The sequence below is a fragment of the Cloeon dipterum genome, chromosome X (genome assembly GCF_949628265.1).
Source record: "Cloeon dipterum chromosome X, ieCloDipt1.1, whole genome shotgun sequence".
Classification (NCBI taxonomy): Eukaryota; Metazoa; Arthropoda; class Insecta; order Ephemeroptera; family Baetidae; genus Cloeon; species Cloeon dipterum.
The window spans coordinates 23,914,922-23,935,426 of record NC_088790.1 but is presented as its reverse complement, the minus strand read 5'-3'; the positions used below and the strand labels follow the sequence as shown (position 1 = coordinate 23,935,426).

General features: G+C 36.1%; 2 protein-coding genes across 3 annotated transcripts in view; one reads left to right on the top strand and one right to left on the bottom strand.

The window, feature by feature from the left end:
• LOC135947409 (bromodomain-containing protein 8-like) overlaps positions 1–19,727 on the bottom strand; it is a 64,996-nt gene extending 45,269 nt beyond the window's left edge. Inside the window, exon 1 of the mRNA XM_065496260.1 lies at positions 19,555–19,727. Coding sequence (XP_065352332.1) covers positions 19,555–19,579 — 25 coding nt within the window. The 5' untranslated portion in view covers positions 19,580–19,727. The remainder of the gene's footprint in view (positions 1–19,554) is intronic.
• Positions 4,072–13,652, top strand: ort (ora transientless). 2 transcript variants are annotated; one of them, XM_065494840.1, is made up of 8 exons: positions 4,072–4,222; positions 6,913–7,006; positions 8,867–9,244; positions 10,192–10,274; positions 10,339–10,574; positions 10,681–10,841; positions 10,908–11,025; positions 12,821–13,652. In XM_065494840.1, the coding sequence occupies exons 2-8, from the start codon at positions 6,972–6,974 to the stop codon at positions 12,989–12,991; spliced, it is 1,182 nt and encodes a 393-aa protein (XP_065350912.1). In that variant the 5' UTR covers positions 4,072–4,222; positions 6,913–6,971; the 3' UTR covers positions 12,992–13,652. The 2 variants fall into 2 exon arrangements, with proteins under 2 accessions (XP_065350912.1, XP_065350911.1); XM_065494839.1 differs by having other exon boundaries at positions 12,818–13,652.
• Positions 19,728–20,505: the final 778 nt, after the last annotated feature.

Sequence of the window (20,505 nt, the reverse complement as noted above, 5' to 3'; positions counted from 1 at the left end):
GCGTATGACGAAAAAAAATTAGTCTTGACGGTGGCAGGGCAGGCAGGCACAGAAAGGGCGCGAGGTGGATAGCGACGAGTCGAGGGCTATTCACTGAAATAATGCTGACTCGGCACGAATAAAGTGGCCGTGTACATATTTAGCCCTTTCTCGGCTGCATCTCTCTCTCTCTCTTTCTCCGGCGGCACCCGGGTTACCGCTGCCAGAAGCTGCTCGCCCTTTTTGCATTTCGACTTTCTTTCTTTCTTTCTTTCTTTTTTATTATGTACATATATCGAGAAGGAGCATTTGATCGTGTCACACCGCCGTGCTCTATTTCTGAAATGCTGACGTCTTTCGCGGATTTTTTTTTAGACACGTGTCAGTTCTGTTTAAATTTAATATTTTTTTCTTACACAAAAATTATTCAAAAATACAGCAATCACAATTAAATTAATTATAATTACCGCATGGAATGGAAATGAGAAATTGATTTTGAATTTAAATAATTTCAAAAAATATTTATATATTGTTCAATTCACCAGTTGTTTAAGTCCTCGGTGTTCAAAGCCGCCAACAGATGGCACCACCATCTACTTTGGTAAGAAATTTATTTTAAGGCACTTTCGCTACGATTTCAGTCTCGATCCTGCCATAGTGCATTCTTCACTTAATATGCTTTCTTTTGACGTGCTGAAAACCAAAATCGGTTAAGCCAATTGCCGTAGAATCGTAAAAAATATTTTTTTTAAATATAAAATCTTTTCCAACGTTTCTACGGTGAATGGCTGGACTGATTTTGGTTTCCAGCGCGTCAAAAGAAAACCTATTAAGTGAAGAATGCACAGTGGCAGGATCGAGACTGAAATCGTAGCAAAAGTGCCTTAAAAATAAATTTATTACGAAGGTATATGGTGCCGCCATCTGTTGGCTGCTTCGAAAACTGAGGGTTTATGCAACTGGTGAACTGCATACACAAAATTGCATTTTTAGTTTTAGTTGTTTAAAATTTTAAAAATAATATTAACCCATTTTTAAATAAGATTATTCAAATAAAAATTTTCTTAAAATATTATACGATTGATATTTGTCTAAATTTACAATTTATAAAAACTATTTAATCAGTTTGAATCCAATTGTAATCACTTTGAACAGATTTTTGGTCTAATTATACACAATTAATATATAAAATTCGAGCAAGAATTTTGAAATTATTAAAACAAAAGGAAAATATTTATTTCTAAGCTCGATCTAGTATGTTTTTAAATTGGATAAAAAGTGTCTATTTTAACACGAAAATAACACATGATTATACATAACTAACAAAACTGAATTTCCTTAAAAAATAAATAATGAAATCATTGTAGAATGTAAATCAAAATTTGGCATTTTAATTCAACTCTCATAAAAAAAATTATTTACAAAATACAATTCAACAATTTATAAGTGCTTTTTTCATCGAAGATAATTCACAAAAAATGCACAAATTATAGCGATTTTTAAATAACATTGAAAAATAAATTGTTTTTTAAAATAGGTTAACATGTTCATATACAAAATTTTAAGATTTTTTAATATAATTTGAATGCCTCAATAAATAAAACCAAAATTTTTCCCAGCAAAATTAGATCAAATTAAAAAATCAGGAGTTAACTGGTCTAGGAGAAAGGCGAAGGGGGCGAGAAAGGCCCGAGGCAGGGCGAGCGGGAGGGTGGAGGCCGCTCGCGGCTGCGGCTCAGGCTGGCTGACAATAGCACCCAATAATGCCGTGTAATGGTACTTGACGGGCTTGATATCCATCCCTCCGAGTAGGCAAAAGATGAGAACCAGATATAGCAGGCGTGCACGGTCGCTGGCTCGCTGGCTCGTTCGCTCGCGGTGCAGCCTCGGCACCTTTTCAGTACATATCTTTTCATGCGCGCGATCGACGCAAATTGCACTCACTCACACGCCGTATATGCGGCCGGTAATTGCAATGACATGCCAATAGTGCACTATGTACAAGTACAATCATTATTCTGTCGCCTTGGAGGATGATTTTCTTTCAATTCTTTAATATCTATTTTGTTGAAGAGGCGGCACCTTGTTATTGAATAATGACAAATAATATAATGATCGTCAATTTTGTCACACGCTTAAGAAATAATACGTAGTACCATTACACGGCATTATTGCGGCATATTGTCACCAGCTGAGCGGCCTCCACCCTCCCGCCTTTCTCCTGGACCAGTTATAATTCCTTATTTTTTAATTGATGTAATTTTGGTAGGTAAATTTGAGGTTTTATTTAATGAGGGATTAAAATTGTATTTCAAATCCTTATATATTTTTATATGAACTTAATTTAAGCAACCTATTTTAACAGTCTGAATTGGGAGTGACGTTTATTTAAAAATTAGTAGAGAGGTGAATTATGTATGAATAAGTATGGAAGAAAATAAAATTAGATTTTTGCAGTTTCTCCGAATCTAAACATTATTTTGAAAAAATAGCAGTTTAGTTTTAAGTTCATCAATTTCAATTTGAATCAAAGAAAGAAAATATTTTGGTCTCTAGTTTTTTTAGAACACGTGCTGACGAACAGTTTTTATTTATTAGTGCTCTTTAATTTTAAAGTAATTTTGGATTTTAAAACCAAATTAACATCTGAAGTATATGAAAAAGTGTGCTTGTAGTTCAATGTTTGTAGTGAATTGATTTCATATACTTGTTTATTCTTGCATGGTAAATATACACAAATTAATTTTATTTATTTAAAAAAAAGTGTTGAATTATATTTTTTTATTTAGGGTTGAAAATTTAATTCGACGTTTCTTTAGAATTTTGCAGCTCTGAAAAAATAAAGTTCTCTTATACACGGAATTGGACATCATTAAATTTGGTTTGTTCGCTCATATTTTTAAAATTTTTCGCTCGGACGAAACAAATCGATTTTATTCACTATTGTTAAAAATCACAAAAATTATCATTTTTAACTGATGCAAGGGTAAAAGCAAATCGTTTTTATCTTTTGAATTGTTCTCTAAAAAAATCTAACCAGTTTTCTCTATACATATCTATTAATTATTAATTTAATTTTGGGAAACTGAAAATACAATTATTGACACGGAAAATAGAACGTTATTTTATCGGCCCTCGGTATTAGCGGCATTTTTGCTCTTCGATTAATTTGACCTAAATTGAACAAAAAAACTATTTTTTGTTGAAATTTTTGGCGCTCTTTTTAAACCCCAATTAATTTTATTATAATGGTTAGAACTTGGAAATTCGTAAATTCAGTCTCATAAATTTTTTTGTTCAATTTAAAAAATATCGGGAAAAATAAATAGAAGAACTGATTTAGAATAATTTACTGTATATCGAGATTATGGATGACAAATTATGATTACTCTAATTATAAATATGAGGTTCAATTGGAAAAATATATTTTTTTTCTCTTAAATAACTAAAAATTGAATTAAAACTAGTTTTTAAATCTTTTAATTACTTAAGTTAATTATAAATAAATAGATAAATAAAATAAATAACAGACAATAAATAAATGAAATAAATAGATAAATACTATATTATATTAATTATAATTAATAAATTTTAAAGTCACTGTTTTTAAGAAAATTAATTTTTAACACTTTAAATTTAAAACAATTTCTGTTCTATTTAATCAAATTAAATTTTCTTCAGTTAAATAAAACTGATCTAAAATATGAATTTTCTTTTTAAAAATATTAAAAAATTAATTTACCATATTTATGCAAATTAATTTTTATAGTTTACAAAATGTGATGTAATTTTTCAATTATTATAAGTTGGAAAAAAAATATTTTCCAATATAAAATTCCAGAAACTGATATGATAAAATATTTAAATGAATTATTTTCCCTGTTATGAATTAGTTATATTGATTTGAACAACTACCGTTCAAATTTTTGCAGTAAATTATTTAAAATAGGTAATTTTCTATCTTTATACAATATTTTTCGTCTGTGCCATTGATGCTGTCAGAAATTGTGTCTCGGCCCGTGTTTCGATCTTCGAGCAGAGCCCGTGGCGCGTCCCTAATAAAGTTAGTCGTGATTGCCGCTGACACGGAGCACATCAAGGGGCGGAACGTGCGAGACAAGGAGTCGTTAGGGCGCTGCGCAGAGCCACTCGCCGTCTCCTCGCTCGGACGGTACTAAACTTGCTGCTCTGCCTGCGCCCGTTTGCCGTTTGCACTCGGCCGCCGCCAACGTGCTGACTGCAGGTGAGTCTCGCACCCTACACCCTTTTCCACCCTTTACGCTCCCCCAGTGCGTTTTGAACGGTGGTCTTTGACCAAAAACCAAACTCCTCATCGCTGTGGAATTGCGGGGGGTTTATTTTATTTAAATTTAACTTGAGAAATTTGGGGATTTTCCGAAAAAAACCACCAGTGCAAATTATAGTTTAAGTTTGATCTGCATCCCTCTTTGGCTTTATTTTAATTTCAAATAATTTTAATTCAGTTTTTTACAGAACCAAGTTTTGCTGTTCCAATTCTTACAAATTTAAAATTAATTATTTTTTATTGCCGTTTCTAAGCCGAGCGAAAAACCTCTTTTGAATATCCTATTGATTTAAATTATTTTTAATTTTACGGCTGAACAGGAAATTTCTGAAATACGGAGCGAAATAATGTAATTTCGAAAGCTTTGCTTGATTCAGCTATTAAAGTTTCCGCGGCATATATCAGTGGCAGGAGCTCTTCAACGCTCACTGCCAGAGACAAAAACATTTCACAGACAATTCATATCAGAACGGAAATCGTGCTTGTTTGGATTTTCTCTTTTCCATTGTGTTATAAGGAAAATGAGACACTTTACACGCACTCTCCTCTGTTTGACTGAAATAGAAAAGAAGATGGCGCCTCAGTTTAAGTCTTGATCGATTCTCGTTTGCTCTGAATTTGCTGAGGATGAACAATTGATTGGCAAGTCAAGGATACGATCTTTTTTCTTCCTCAGTTTATAAAAAGCCGAGCAAAAGGTTTGACGGGAACATTTTTTAAATCAAGAGGAGTTCTAAGACACTTGTTACGTAACTCACACACGACTTAATTTAAATCTAAAAACGAATTTCTAGTCGGTATATCTAAACAGAATGTTCCAAATTGTTTCAAGCAGTTTAATATCTTTATTAAAATCAAACTCTCTCTTTGGCGGAATTCATTAATTAACTCTCGACAAAATAGTTATTTTTTCGTCTAAAATCAGATGAATTGGTTCAGAATTAATCTGGGTTATCAAATTTTTTGTGTTCCAAATTGAGTTTTTCTTTTTAATAAACATGATCATTATCTTAGTCAGTCTGTACACACTCGAAATTGGTTGTTCCATGGTTAAAAACGGACTAAAAATATGTGATCATTTATTTTAAATTTGGATTTTATAAAAATTGCTAAAATTATGTTTTGTCTTAATATAGATTAAAGCCAAATTTGATGGTTTTCGACCATTTTTGAAGCAATTTTGAAACAAAAAAAGGCAAATTTCAGAGGTTTATATTAATATTATTTTTTTCTTAAAGAATGCGGTTTTCTGAAATGATCGAATACGTTAATTTTGTCTCTCAGCTCTGTTTTATTTAAAAATGAAGTCAAAATAAGCTTAACAAAAACATTTTTTGGAGGTATGAACAATTTGTTTAAAACTGCGTGATTAGTGTTTAATTGATTCCGTCTTACAATTAAGACAGTTCATTGAACCGAGAGGCCGACTTCTTCCCTCTGTTTCCAAATGGTAATTTTATCTTGGATGTGGGATTTACGGGGTAAAGGTTTCTCTGCTGAGGGTTGCATTTTCTTAACACTCGGGTTTTCCTTGCAAACAAATTGAAAGAAAATTACGTCAAATTTTTCAGTGTTGTGTTTGAGAAGGAAACAAAAATAATTATTTTTTCACATAATTCCTCTACCACATATTTATATTGAACAAAAATGTTTTACGCCACCCATTTGGTTGAAAATGTGTGAACCACTTTTTTCTCTATTAAATAATTCACTATATTTTGAGAACGTCGTTAGTATTTGAAGCCGCACCAGCCGTTATTTCGATTTTAATGCAATTCCGCTGCGATTTATGGTTTATGCAAGCTTAAATTCTCTTAAAATAGTTGCAGAAACCAAAATCGTCGGTTCAGCCAATCGGCGCAGAGAAGTGAAAAACAATTTTTTAATAATAAAAAAACCCCGACGTTTCTACGGCGATTTTTTGGACTGATTTTCGTTTTTTTTTTCAATAAACTGTGGCAGGATGGAGTCTGAAAATAACTAGATAAAAATGGACAATTTAACTAAGAACCTTTAGTAAAAAACGTCTTGATTTATCAGAGAAACAGCTTAAAATTTTTTAACTCTCACAACCATATTGGGCATGACTTAAATAATAATTAACACCAATTTCAAATTTTCTCCGGCTTCATTTAGTATTTAAACCAATTTATCATGTTTCTTTAGACTTCAACTCCTTCCTTCAAACTGGTTAAAAAGCTAAACAAAGGGCTTCTTAATATTCCACAATTTAGACTTTTTGGTCGACATTAAAACAGCAAGTCTTTTGAAAATAAGTATCACGCGGATGAACACAAACAAAAACGTGCCCTTGAGCCCGCGGAAACGGAAAAACGCGAGGCATGCGCTTCTCTCTATTATATGTATTAAATGTACACAGTTTCGACACGGCACTCACCCTGCACGTGGCGAAATGAGTGCGGTTTTGCGCGCGCTTTGAATAGTGGTGTGTGTGTGTGTGCGAGATCACTCTCAGAGTGAGAGAGACACACCATTAGTGTGCAACTCTTCGCATCTTTTGTGCGTGTGACTTCGATTTTTGCGCCGCGAATGAGGCCTCCACCGCGCTCGTTCATTACGCCCCGGTCTTAATTGGCACGAACGCAAATTTCGCTTCTTTTTCACAGGTTGAGGAGTTGCCGAGCCGCCGCCGAGAGAGCCGAGCGCTCGTCTCCTGCACATTAGCATGTTCCACTTTTTAATCATCTTCCTCTTCGTCAGGTGAGTGTGTGCGGCTTTCTTTGTCACGCTTTTCGATCAATCCCGCCAGCACCATACATCTTGCCTTTCACGTACGAGATGTTAATCTTGAAATCCTGGGCATCAAGAGAATCAGTTGAAAGCAAAATTGTGCAAATTAATGATGAAGACATTATCTGGAATTCGTTGATTTTCTGGAAAATTCCAATTTTTTATATGGCTGGAAAAGGGTTCTCCAAATTTTCTGGGCTGATCAGCAACATTTCCAATTTAAAAACAAATTAATACCCTTTTTCAAAATGTTTGGAATTTCCATAATTAAGAGTTAAATTTTTATTAATTGTTGCTGATTCCAGAATAAACTTTCAAGGGATAATTTGAATTTTAATTTTTAATTTAAAAATTACCCATCAATTGATTTGTTTAAATAAGAGTAGAGTCTGTAAACAATGTTAAAACTGTATTTTTAAAATTGGTTAGATTTTTTGGTTTTCCAAAATCGAATAAATTAAAAAAACTAACACTTAGAACAGTCAAAAAATTATTTTAATTTGGATCATTAATTTAGAATATATACCTCTACATTTTATCTAAATAAGTAGAATCATATTTTCCGCAGGATTTTGATTCCTCTCGTCACGATCTGTTCAAAACTCCGTGTTTTAATGAGGTGTATTTCAGAAAAACAAATCGAAATTTTTATCTGGAATGTGTCATTGTGCTTGAAAAGCCTGCAAAAACTTGGCAAATGATTTTTTTTAATTATATCCAAGAAAATATAAATTAATTAATAATGTTGATCTAATTTAAGAATTAAAACCGAAGGAAAAAACCTGTTTCTCCGAATATATTTTAGCAAACCTTTCCACCAATGGCAGCATTGAAATATTATTGAATTCCTCCTTGGGCAACTGACCCGAAAGACTTGTGAAGAGAAGAAAGTGATATTAATTGTCCAAGCGAGTGTCACGTCGAACCAAATAATAGACTTCTTGATTAGGCGTCGTGCTAATCGCTCACGACGAGCGAGTTGCCTGCCTTCGAATCCCGCAGGCGCTTGCATCGTGTCTCACAATCAGCTCTCGTTGTGAAGTAAAGTAAAAGAGGGGTGAAATCCATCTGACGACGCGCAGGTTGCCTACCCCGTAATTTGCAGGCGTTTCAAAATTACAAAAAAAATCTAATGGAAATATTAATCAGGGTTTTTTTAAAGTGGAATGATACTGGGCAATAATTGAAAATTATTTAAATTGTTGGATGCCTTAAACAATTGACGGATAAACAATTTGTTCAACAATTTGCAATAATAAAAAATGGACCTTCCTACAAAAAAATTCAAATTTTGCCAATTTTCTCCAAAATTTACAGTGCTCGAACATATTTTCTTGGCATATTCCGATTCCTCTCTTCGAGATCTGTCCAACGGTGTATGCCACTTATTGGGGAAACTCTAGGTTCAGAAATTAAATCGGATTTCAAGTAACGAGACAGCCATTTCCATTTGAAAAGCACGATAACTTTCCAGCCAATTTTCTCAAAAAATTACAGCGCTCCTTAGGTCAATTTAGGCTTTAAATGAATCCTAATGGATGAGTTTATGCATTGTCAACAAGCATTTTCCAGGCTTTTCCAGTATCATTCCTCTTTAAAAAAATTAATCTTACCTTTAAAATGAAAAATTCAATTTTGAAGTGAATTGGCATAAACAAAAATTTTAGTTTTTTCTCCCAAGAGAACCATTTTTAATTTATAATCAATATATTCTGCCTTCTAATATCGAAAATTTACTTTTTCTATCTTCAACCGATCGTGAATAGAGGAATTTATTGCAAAATAATTTTAAAAAAATCTATCAATTTAATTTTCCCGTTGGTGCCGCAGATGTTGCTGCAGTTTAGAGTTCAATGAAATTTTGCCGCAAGACGCGCGGCATTACGACAAAATGCGTCCGCCGAAGAAGGAGGGCATGCCGACGACCGTCTTCTTCCACGTGACGGTGATGGGCCTCGACTCGATCGACGAGACCTCGATGACCTACGCCGCCGACATCTTCTTCGCGCAGACGTGGAAGGACCACCGGCTGCGGCTGCCCGAGAACATGACCTCCGATTACCGGCTTCTCGAGGTTGACTGGCTGAAGAACATGTGGCGACCCGACTCGTTCTTCAAGAACGCGAAGGCCGTCACCTTCCAGACCATGACCATCCCCAACCACTACCTCTGGCTCTACAAAGACAAGACCATCCTCTACATGGTCAAGTGAGTCATGATTTTTGACACTGTTTAAATTTATTTATAGAGACAAATTCACCAGTTAGTGTTTGAAGCCACCAACAAATGGCACCACCGTATACTTTCGTAATTAATTTTATTTTAAAGCATTTCCGCTGTGATTTCCGACTCAATCCTGCTATGGTGCATTCTTCCCTTAATATGCTTTCTTTTGACGTGCTGAAAACCAAAATCGGTTCAGCCAATCGCCGTAGAATCGTGAAAAACTAATTTTTGAAATATAAAATCTTTTCCAACGTTTCTACGGCGAATGGTCGGACTGATTTTGGTTTTCAGCACGTCAAAAGAAAGTTTATTAATTGAAGAATGCACAGTGGCAGGATTGAGTCTGAAATCGCAGTGGAGGTGCCTTAAAATTTAATTTATAACGAAAGGATACAGTGGTGCCATCTGTTGGCGACTTCAAACACTAATTGCTTATGCAGCTGATGAATTAAAGTAGTTTTTTCTTGTGCAAATTTTATAAAATAAAATTTTAAAGCGTTCTCCCTTTTAACAGGGCTAGAAAAGTAGTGATATTAATTTTTAATTTCATTACAAACTATTTATCAATACACACACTTTAAAAAATTCAAATTTTCCCCAAAATTTACAGCATTATGTGTTTCAAATTTTATTTTTATATTTATTTTATTTCACCCGTTTTTAATAATAATTTCCGATTCTCGCATCAAAATGTAATCTTTAAATGTGCGCCAGATGAGATTGTTCGCCGGCAAGAATTTTTAAAAATATATTTGGACGAAACGGTGTCTGTTGAATAAAAAATCAACATTATTTGTATCTTCTCCACAACTGTCAACAGAACTCGTAGCTGAGCTTTACTGAGTTTAATTAGGTTTTTAATACAAATTTCAACCACATAATCTCCAGAAACCTGATTTTAATTACAATATAATCTGTTAAAATTTTAGGCTAACCTTAAAGCTGTCTTGCGCGATGAATTTCCTCATCTACCCGCACGACACGCAAGAGTGTAAACTGCAGATGGAAAGCCGTACGTGTCTATTATTGATTGATTTAATCCTCAATTTTCCTAATTGCATTATGAATTTGAACAGTGTCGCACACGACGGACGACATGATCTTCCAGTGGGACCCGGAAGTGCCGCTGGTGGTGGACGACAACATCGAGCTGCCGCAGCTGCAGCTGGTGAAGAACTACACGGCCGACTGCACGCAGGTCTACTCAACCGGAAACTTCACGTGCCTGGAGGTCGTGTTCGTGCTGAAGAGACGCCTCGGATACTACCTTTTCCACACCTACGTCCCCACCTGTCTGATCGTCATCATGTCTGTGAGTCTCAAAATCAAGAAAAAATTTAAAAAAAATCAACTAAGTGCTTCGTTAATAATTAAAAAATGTATTTTTCAAGCTTTCAAATTGAAATTAACCTTTGCAGTGGGTGTCGTTTTGGATCAAACCTGAGGCGGCCCCGGCCCGCGTGACCCTGGGCGTGACCTCGCTGCTGACCCTGTCGACGCAGCACGCAAAGTCGCAAGCGTCCCTGCCGCCTGTGTCCTATCTAAAGGCCGTGGACGCCTTCATGTCCGTGTGCACCATGTGAGTAGAGAATACATACATAAACTGGAGGGAAATAATGCCTGATTTCAATCGGGACGCGTGCAGTTTTGTGTTCATGGCGCTGATGGAGTACTGCTTGGTCAACATCGTGCTCGGCGACAACGACGCCCCGAAGCCGCCGCCCGACCCCAAGGCAGACAAAGTGTTCGACCTGGCCGCAAAGGTGATTTCATTTCTTTTATATATTTACTACAATTTCTGTTAAAAATATATTTTTTGGAATTTTTTCCCAAATTTTTAAATATTCTTTAAACTGTTAAAATATTTTAGTAAGAAATTGAATCAACAAGCGATTGAAGGATTTTGCACAACATCATTTAAATGATTTAAATAAATGAAAAATTAAAAATATTCAAGGTTCGTAGCTTTATGACTATCTTGTTTTTTCAACGGTAATTTTATTACAACAATTTTTTTTATTAAAAATCAAGAGCAATACCGTGAAACTACTGCAAAAGTGAAAATGAAGAGCTGGTTGGATTTTTAAATAGATAAAATTGCTCGCTAATTTATTATAGAAAAAAGTCAAAATCAATGCTTTTTTAAAGTTTAATTTCTGGAAAAATTGTCAGTTGAATTGATGTAATCGAATTGGTGAAAAATTAAATTTTCAAATATATAAAATCATCTAAGAAATCGTCACTGACGAAAAATAGCGCATTAATCCGAAAATATTTTTACTGTTTAAAATGTGTGCCCCAATTTAATTTTATTTCAATCATTTGCTGATTAAAATTTTGAAAATGAGCTCAGGAAAATTTGCTTACATGCGTGAAAATTAACGAGTACATTGTATTTAAAAAAAATAACTTTAAAACTAAAAAAATATTCTTCATCCACTTTAAATCTCGAAATCTAACCCATCAGAATTTCAAAAACTTCACACCATGAGACTACCCCAAATTTCTTACATTTTAACGGCTTTGAAAAGAGTAAAAATATTTAAAAATTTATTCTTGTATTTATTTCAATAAAAACTATAAGAGGTAAAGCTCTCTGATAAAAACTGTTTTAATTTTTAAATAAGTTATGGGATAGTAATTTAGAGTGAGTTTTGAATAATTTCAAATATTTTTAAGCCCTGAGAAAGCAAACGCATATTTATACATTTTTGCTATAAATATATAAAAAGGGGATGAAAGGGTTGAGCATCCCCCGAAACCTTTCAGCTGGTCAAAGGATGTTGAGTCAAGCGGTGGGTAATTTTTCCAATCCTGATGGTTGAAACCTGAGATTTGGAGTTGGTATATTAGTCAAAAAATAAAAGCTTCGAGCTATTTAGATTTGAAGTGGAATTTCTCGAAAGCAAAAAACGAATACCATTCAGAAATTATCACACACATTCACACATGCGTTGTAGGAAAGCTCTAAAACACATTTTAAAAATTCCAAAATCTTGAGCTCGTTTCCAAAATTTTAAATTAAATCCAAAATTAGATTTAGGACATCAAATTTTGGGTTCCTTTGATTGGTCTCGGCGAGCGGAATCCAAAGTCCAGCTTATTTTTGAAAATGCAACCCAGGGAGATGAAATTTAGAGGTTTTAAAGTTTTCCAAAATTGTCCCGTAAAATCCGTAAAAAATTTTTAAAAACATTAAGAAATCTATAAGCGAATACTGATTTCTTGTGTAAATTTCGTTGAGTTTACTCAATCAAATGTCAATTTTGTCCTTCAAGCTGTGACATTTCGTCTGGAAATATAACAAAATTTTAAATTACAGCAAAGATAAAACATTTCCAACGAGGAAAAGTGGAATTTTTACATTGTATTTTCAAAAGTTGCTCTGAAAAGCTCTAGATATCTCCGAAAAATTCTCTTTCAAAACATTCACACAAATTGACACATTCATCATGATTTGTATTCTGACAAAAAGCTTTTTTTAAAAATTAATTTGAAACTTGAATTTAATAAGATTAAATTGAAAGGAGATTTTTTGTGTGTTATGTTGTTGAGAAGGAGAACGCTCGCATCTTGACTGGGCAGCCGCCGGCCCCGCCAAAGCCGACCAAGGCCCAGAAGGCTCGGCTGCGCGCCCTCAACATCGATCGCTGCTCGCGATGCGGATTTCCGCTCTTCTTCTTCATTCTCAACGCCACGTACTGGGTGCTCTTCTTCGAGTATCTCTAAATCGCGGCACGACGACGCGCGCGCCTTGCTAGTTTCGTCTCTTCTCACCCTCTCTCCAATTCTCTATCATTTATTTGTTATTATTATTTTATTTCTCTGGCTGAAAATTCGATTCTTGTTAAATATGAAACACAAAAATCTTTTTAGCCGTTTTAAACTAAAAATCAATCGTCATTTTCCACCTGTTCCTTAATGGTGTAATTGAATATTGTTAATAAAAAAAATATTCCTGCTAGTGCCGGATCAAGACTACAGGGTTGTACATATAATTGTAACGTTTTTTGACCACGCTTTTCACCTGCACTTTTTGCATTTAATTTTAAATCGTTTTCTCATTTGTATAGCAGTGCATGTGACACACAACTTGACTCTCTATGATATCAAAATCCCAATCGTTCTTGGTTTCGAAATAAAATATATAGATTTCGTCAAAAAATTTTTTGATTGTAAAACGTTTCAGATTTTAATCCAGTAGATTATGATGCGCTTGTAAAAATTTAGGAAATGTGGAAATGGAGCAACGCATTAAAATAAAACTGATAGAATAGTTCAAACCGAGGTTAATATCTTGTAAATCGATCGCTGTGTAGACCAAAAATTAAGGAGGAAAAATGATATGCTGACTTGCAATTTTGAATGAAATAAAACTGTTTATGCTCAATTCATTGTGTTTTTGTTTGTTTATACACCCTAAAAAACGCTTATAGTTTAATTTGGCAGAAATTTACCCTGGATTCCAAAAGATACTGTTTATCTTTCAGGCGGTGAATTTTTCTAGTAAAGAGGAAAATTGTAAAACTTGATAGGATTTATTTTAGAGCAATCCGAATTATTTACCAATGGTTAAAACGTAATATTAGTTAACCAATTCGATTGTTAGAAAGCCTGAAGATCTACTGATCTGAGAAAGACTTGTGGAGGGAAGAAAGCGAGTTCCACGTGCCACGTCGAAACAGATATAATGGATCCTTGATTAGACATCGTCACACAGTAGTCGTAACGAACGGGGTGCCTACTTTCGAATCCTTCATCGTGTCTCACAATCAGTTCTCGTTGTAAAGTAAAGGCAGGCGAACGACGAGCAGTTTGCCTCTACCTCGCATTCTGCAGCCGTCCTTGGTAGCATTTACTCTCAATTTTTATTAAGCATTCATTTCATTAAAAATTTCACGACACTTTGTTGCTGCATTAAACCGGAATGCAAATTTCAAGCAAGGATACTCTCTAAACATTTTTTAGTCACAATTAAATATTTTTAATAATTTTGTGCAATGATTACTGAACATATCTTTGGCGACCAGATATCTATAAAATAACACAACTTGGTCAGCCGGAAGAAAATTTGAGACCTTGAGGAAAGTTCAAACGACAATAATTTCTCAACGAGCATCCCTTAAGAAAGATCTATTTATATTTAGGACAGCGGGGCTTTTACTCGTTTGTATTGTTAACATGGAAATAAAAAACTGAACCGTTTGTAAAATTCAAAGAACCGAATCAGTCGCGCACATCTGGTTGTTTGTTGTTTGTATAAACAATTGGACCAATGTAGATTTATGACCGGGTAAGGGTTGCTTGTGACAGAACGATGTACGAGTTTCCTCGTTCTCGACCTCTGCTGTTTTGATACTGACGCTGTGCACCACTGGAGATACACGGCGCTGATTGTGAGTACCAAAACAAATAGGGTGTTTGCTAAGGAGTTAAGAAGTTATTTACTAACAGAAAAGCGGGACGTACAGGACTATATTATACGAGAATGCTTGGTGGTATTTATCTTGAGAATAATCAGGATAATTCTTATCAAACTTAAAATAATATAACACAGCTAGGATCCCATTTTTCTGTAAGTTTTTCAAGAGATAGCTTACAATGCAAATCAAAAATATTATCGTCACGTTCTCCGAAAACATTAAAACTTATAAAATGAATGAAAATAACAATGAATAAAAAAAATGCATAATAATGGTATCTACGGGATTATCAATATAATCCACGATTTCTTTGTCTTCAACAGTCTTTAAAGTTTGAAAGTTTGCTTTTTACAAATTCTGTAAAAATTTTGCACTTACTTGCAAAGAGAATTTTTTAAGATCTTAGGCTTTCAATGGTATGAACAATTATGCCGTTTAAGTTTTATAAAAATAAAAAATAAAATGAAAGCGCGAAAAGTTCACAAGCCGTTCAAACGGTAAAGCACTCCTTTATTTAACAAAATCTCGATAAAAAATAAGGGAATTTCATTCGCGATATCATCAATCCAACTAAATTACTTGATAGCAAGTTGTGGAATAACATCATATAGCCAAATTATTTAATCAAAGGAATTAAATTTGATAGCAATTCATATCTTTCATTGATGTCCTGTAATGAATTTTTAGTTGGGAATGTGTAATGAAGATTTTTTTAAACTATAGACATAATAATTTTGACAAAGATTAATCATTTATTGAGTTTCATTATAGACATACGCAGCGAAATAAAAAAAAAACACTAATTAACTACGGTTCTTCGTCTGACGATTCCCTTTTTTATTGGTGGAGCCGATTCGTCTGCTGACACATCGTGGCGATTGCTTCCTTATCTCGTTTCCCACTTGCTGGACTTGCTCATCAGTAAATGCTAATAAGCCATTATATCTTTTACCTACATTTTAAAATTTTTTTAAAAAAAATAAAGGTTAGTCCGTACTTGATGCCTATCATTTATTTTTTTTCGGTTTGACTATTTTAAATTAGAATTTTGGCCTTTTTCTCGGTCTAGCTAATAGTTAGTAACTGCAGTACTGTAAAATAATATTACGTCCTGGTCGCGGCAAAATAGGGATTTTTCCTGCGACTGGACTTCGGTATGAAAACATACTAGATTTTTTGGCCAACTTTTATGCGCATGAAACCTAAATAATCGGCGACGAAACAGCCAAAATTGACCAGTTTAGCATTAAAACTTGATGCGTTAAACTTGTGAAAATCTGGGATTCCTAGATTTTAGTATTTTGAAATGATGTTTTCCGTAAAATAATTTTCTAAAACCAATTATTTATGCCTTATAAAAGCTTTTATAACCTCACACAAGGAGGTAGAGAGAAGGAAGCTGATCGGCTCTCCCTCTGTGTGAAGGAATTTACAACAGATAGCATCGCGGGCGAAACCTGCTTAGCTCTCTCAATTTCAATGAAAATTGGACGAATTCGGTGTCAAAAAGCGCGGAAATAAATTTCGCATTGGGCATGTTGTGTCAATTTTTTAGTTTCGACCCTTAAATAATTTATCCAAAAAATGAGCAATAAAAATAGGATAATTCATGCCAGAGAAATTAGCTCCCAAAATTTAACATTTGCACCACGAGAACCTTCCGAAGAGAATAAAAGTATTTAAGGGTCGAAATTAAAAAATCGACACAACAGGCCCAATGCGAAATTTATTTCCGCGCTTTTTGACACCGAATTTGTCCGTTTATCATGAAAATTCAGAGAGCTAGGTAAGTTTCGCGCGCGACGCTACCTGTTGTAAATTCCTTCACACAGAGGGAGCGCCGATCAGCTTCGTTCGCCCCGCCTCCTTGACCGAGGTTATATAAGCTTTGGGCAACCGGAAGGACGCGTGGTCGTATATCGGCATCACCCCCACACACACCTCCCTCGCGTTTTTCCGCGTTTTTTCGAGTTTCTCTCATTTTTGAGTTTTCCGCTTTTTGCCCATGTCCCGCCAGGAGCGTTTTCCGTCCGGCGAGTACCAAAAGTACTTGCGGGACGTGGATCGCATCAGGCGACATGGCATAAAGCGTCCTTCCGACAGCAGATGTAGGATAAGGGTGTCGCGAGGCGATTTGCTCAAATGCCCCGGAACCAAGGCCCAAGCGGTCGGAGCCGACTTCGCAATGGGAGCCGGCTTGGCGTTGCACACGAGGCAACTGGCACGCTGGCAACCCAATGTGTTGCGGCAACGACATCCGCGGGCAGACCTTGGCTACGTGGCGGCTGAGCTAATGCCGGACAACACCACGATGCTTCTCTGCGTGTCGAAGCCGCGTTCGACACAGAAGCTGCACCACGATCCAGATGGCCATATTGGCGGCGTGCACCTCATGATTGCCGGCCTGGCGCGTTATGCGCGGCAGAACGACATTCGAGAGTTGTATTTGCCGCGAATATGTTCCGGCTTGGATGGTGTTGACCAGGACTTTGTTCTGGAACTGCTTCACCGTGCGTTTGCAAGCCAGCGGATCACGATCCACGTGCTTGACTTCGCTCGTAGGGCGCCGCGTCCCCGAGCACGAAGACCTTCAAGGTTTGCTTGAAGGCATCCACCCCTCCCATAATCGGCCCTTTTAGGGGCCCGGCCTTGCAAAAGGCCGAAAAAAATAATTCAATAATAGCCCTTGTCCCACAAAGTTAAACGTGATTCCGCGGGCGGTCGGCTGCACGCATTTTTGAAAAATATCGATCGATACTGGGTGATAAATCTATATCGTACAGTGTTAAAGGACAGGGAAATGTCGATATATTGCCCAGTATTGATCGACAGGTTTCCGGGCTCCGTTGCAGCCGTTCGCTCCCCTGAAAACAATATGGCGGGCCATACGGCCCCAGCCACACCACAAAAAAACTGTTGCTTCCTATCCACTGGGCCGCGAGCACACTCAGATTACGAAATAGGCCAATATAGTCATTTCAGCAAGAAAATTTGATTGATCTCGTCCCCCACACTTAATTTGGAGTAATATACGATAATTTCAGAATATTCTTAATTTTAACACACTTTTTTTAGGGCATAAAATTGTTTCAGAAAATTATTTTAAGAAATATCATTTCAAAATACTAAAATCCGGGAACCCCAGATTTTCACAGGTTTAACGCATCAAGTTTTTATGCTAAACTGGTTTATTTTGGCTGTTTCGTCGCCGATTACTTATTGTTAGGTTTCATGGACATAAAAATTGTTCGAATTAATAGTCTCGTTATTTTTTAATTCCGAAACCCGGTTGAAGCAAAAATCTCTAATTTACGGCGACGAGGACGCAATAATATTTTACAGTACTGCACTTACTAATTATTAGCTAGACTGAGAAATATGTCAAAATTATAATTTAAATATTGTCAAACCGAAAAAAAATAAATGATTGGCATCAAGTACGGACAAACCTGAGGAAGGTGAGCTCGCCCCTGTAGCTGGCTGTTGTTGTTGTTGCTGCTGCTGCTCAGTACCTGCCACAGAACTAGAGGCCAAGCTGGACACAACTGGCAAAAAAGGAGCGACGTCTCTCTTGACAGGTGTGGACGTGGCCAACAGACTGCCGATGGTTGGTTTGCCACTCGTCTGTCGCTGCGCCATTATGACCGAAAGCAAAATTGACGACTGAGGACGTTGGCTTGCTTGTATATTTATATTGCTTTTCAGTACCTGAGAGACCGTGGCAGTGCTCTGGAGCAGGTGGGTGAGCAGGGGCGACGTTGGGGTCGCAGGCGTCGCCTTTTGCTCCTCGGACGGCTGCTCAACAGAAATGCCTTCGCTCAGCACGCTGTCCTGCGAGATTTCAGCGTCGCTGCTCGCGCTCATCTCCAGTGTCTTCTTTCTCAAGACTGTGGTAAGTGAATCGGTTAAAAAATGCATGAAAATAATTCAATTTAATGCAAAAATAAGAGACAGCCAAATATATATTAATTAGTTACAAAAAATAAAACCCACAGAACTATTTTCAACCATTAATTTTTATACCTCCCAAAAAATGTTTCTTTCAAACAATTTAAAAAAAAACATTCAAATCTCTGAATTAAATTAAAATTACATGAATGTGGTCACCAGGCTCGTTGAATCTCGTTGATTTTTTCTTCCCTCTCTTTCAACCAGATTTTATGCTGTTTTTTCTTTTCTTCCTCCTGTTTAGCTTCCCTGTTGGCACATGAATTTTGCATTTATATTCTGATTAATCATTTTAAATAGAATTTACTCATCCATCTCAGCTATCATCTTGTCAAGGTACTCCTCTGACGCGTTTACACTGACTTTTATATATACTCTTGTTTCGTCTTTGCATACTGCTTCTTCACATTCTCAATTGCAGCCTGCAATTCCTCCAGCCTCTCTGCAAATCCAACACCAGTAAAAATTCAAAATTCTGCCCGCTCAGTGGAAACTTACGAGACCGGAGCTTCTCAACAATAAGCTCGCCTGGAGTAAAAGGCTTTGATTCCTCGGCCTTGTCACCTCTCCGGCGTTTGGGAGTCTCGACATTCTCCAGCAGTTTCTCTTACTGAAGGGCGCAGTTCTTTTGAGAGAACCAATCGTTCGGTCTGTCCGGGTCTGTCCTTCTCTCCGTACGGTTTGATGGCCCTGCTCACAGATGCCCTAAAAATCCAATGGGTTTTAAACTTCACAAGAGACAACCAAGGAGACAAACCAATTTTGGTCACCACTTCGAAGGACCGAAGATGCCAATGCAAGTTGTTCACGAATGGGCCACTGATCGAAATGTAGCCGCTTCAGTTTTAGAGCTAAAAAGTTCCAAACATTTCCAATGAGTGATTTATAAAATCCCAAATTAAATGTATGTATCATACTCACACTCCTCTACTGAAGCTTGGTGCATGGTTAAGCGCCGTATGGTTGCTGTTTGCTCGACTCAATCTTAAAATTTACACAATCATGTATGTATAAATATCCTCTTTTACCGGAATAGATTGCGTGGATGTGCCATTTTCACATGAAAGAATCTCACTGAAAATGATGAGTGCCGGCAAGACCGCTGAAAACAGAAAATGTTTACAAATTGTATGCAGGTGTCAGTTAGAAATTATCAGATATACCAAAATTCATTGTTTCCTTGGGGAATGTGTATTTAATTTATTGTTAATTAATTGAAACCTGCAGATGGTGCTGTTTAAATGAAGTTCATCAAGTCCTCCTTGTCGGGGCACCAAACGCATGCGCGAAAAAAATCGAAATAATTATATCCCCAAGGATCTTTGGTGAAAGCCCGCGACGTTGGCTTAAATTATTTAATGCACTTCTTTCGCAGAAAATCGGTTAAAAAGATTGTAAAACGGGAAATGTTATGTATGCATTAAGAAAAATGATAATGCAAAAAATGAAGCTCTCAAAGTTTTTCGGCTTTTCAGGCTGCTCAAGACACTATGGCAGCATAATATTATGCTTCCTGAAAATAAGACACCTTATAATCAACAGAGCCGATGATATTACATATCATTTAAAGGACGCAGTACCTTTTCATTCAATGCAGATTTGCTGCTTTTTTTAACTGACGTAGGTGTGCACTTGAGGCAGAGAATGCAGAGTATCGAATCCTTATTTATGTCGCTCTCGGCCTCTGCTGTTTTGTTTTGATACTGGCACTTGAGCACCACTGGAGATAGTGGAGATAATTGTATGGCAGTAGTGTGAGAACCAGATTCACTATTGGCTCTTGACCTGAAATGTTTAAAAAAGCAGTTATCATGCGCAACGTTTCAAAACTTCAGTGCTGATTTAATGATTTTGCATCAATTTTTACATTAA

Coding starts and splice junctions, on each gene's coding strand:
- ort (XM_065494839.1), top strand. CDS start 6,972: ATGTTCCACTTTTTAATCATCTTCCTCTTCGTCAG. Junction 7,007..8,866: donor ATCATCTTCCTCTTCGTCAG/GTGAGTGTGTGC, acceptor TTGGTGCCGCAG/ATGTTGCTGCAGTTTAGAGT. Junction 11,026..12,817: donor TGTTCGACCTGGCCGCAAAG/GTGATTTCATTT, acceptor TATGTTGTTGAG/AAGGAGAACGCTCGCATCTT.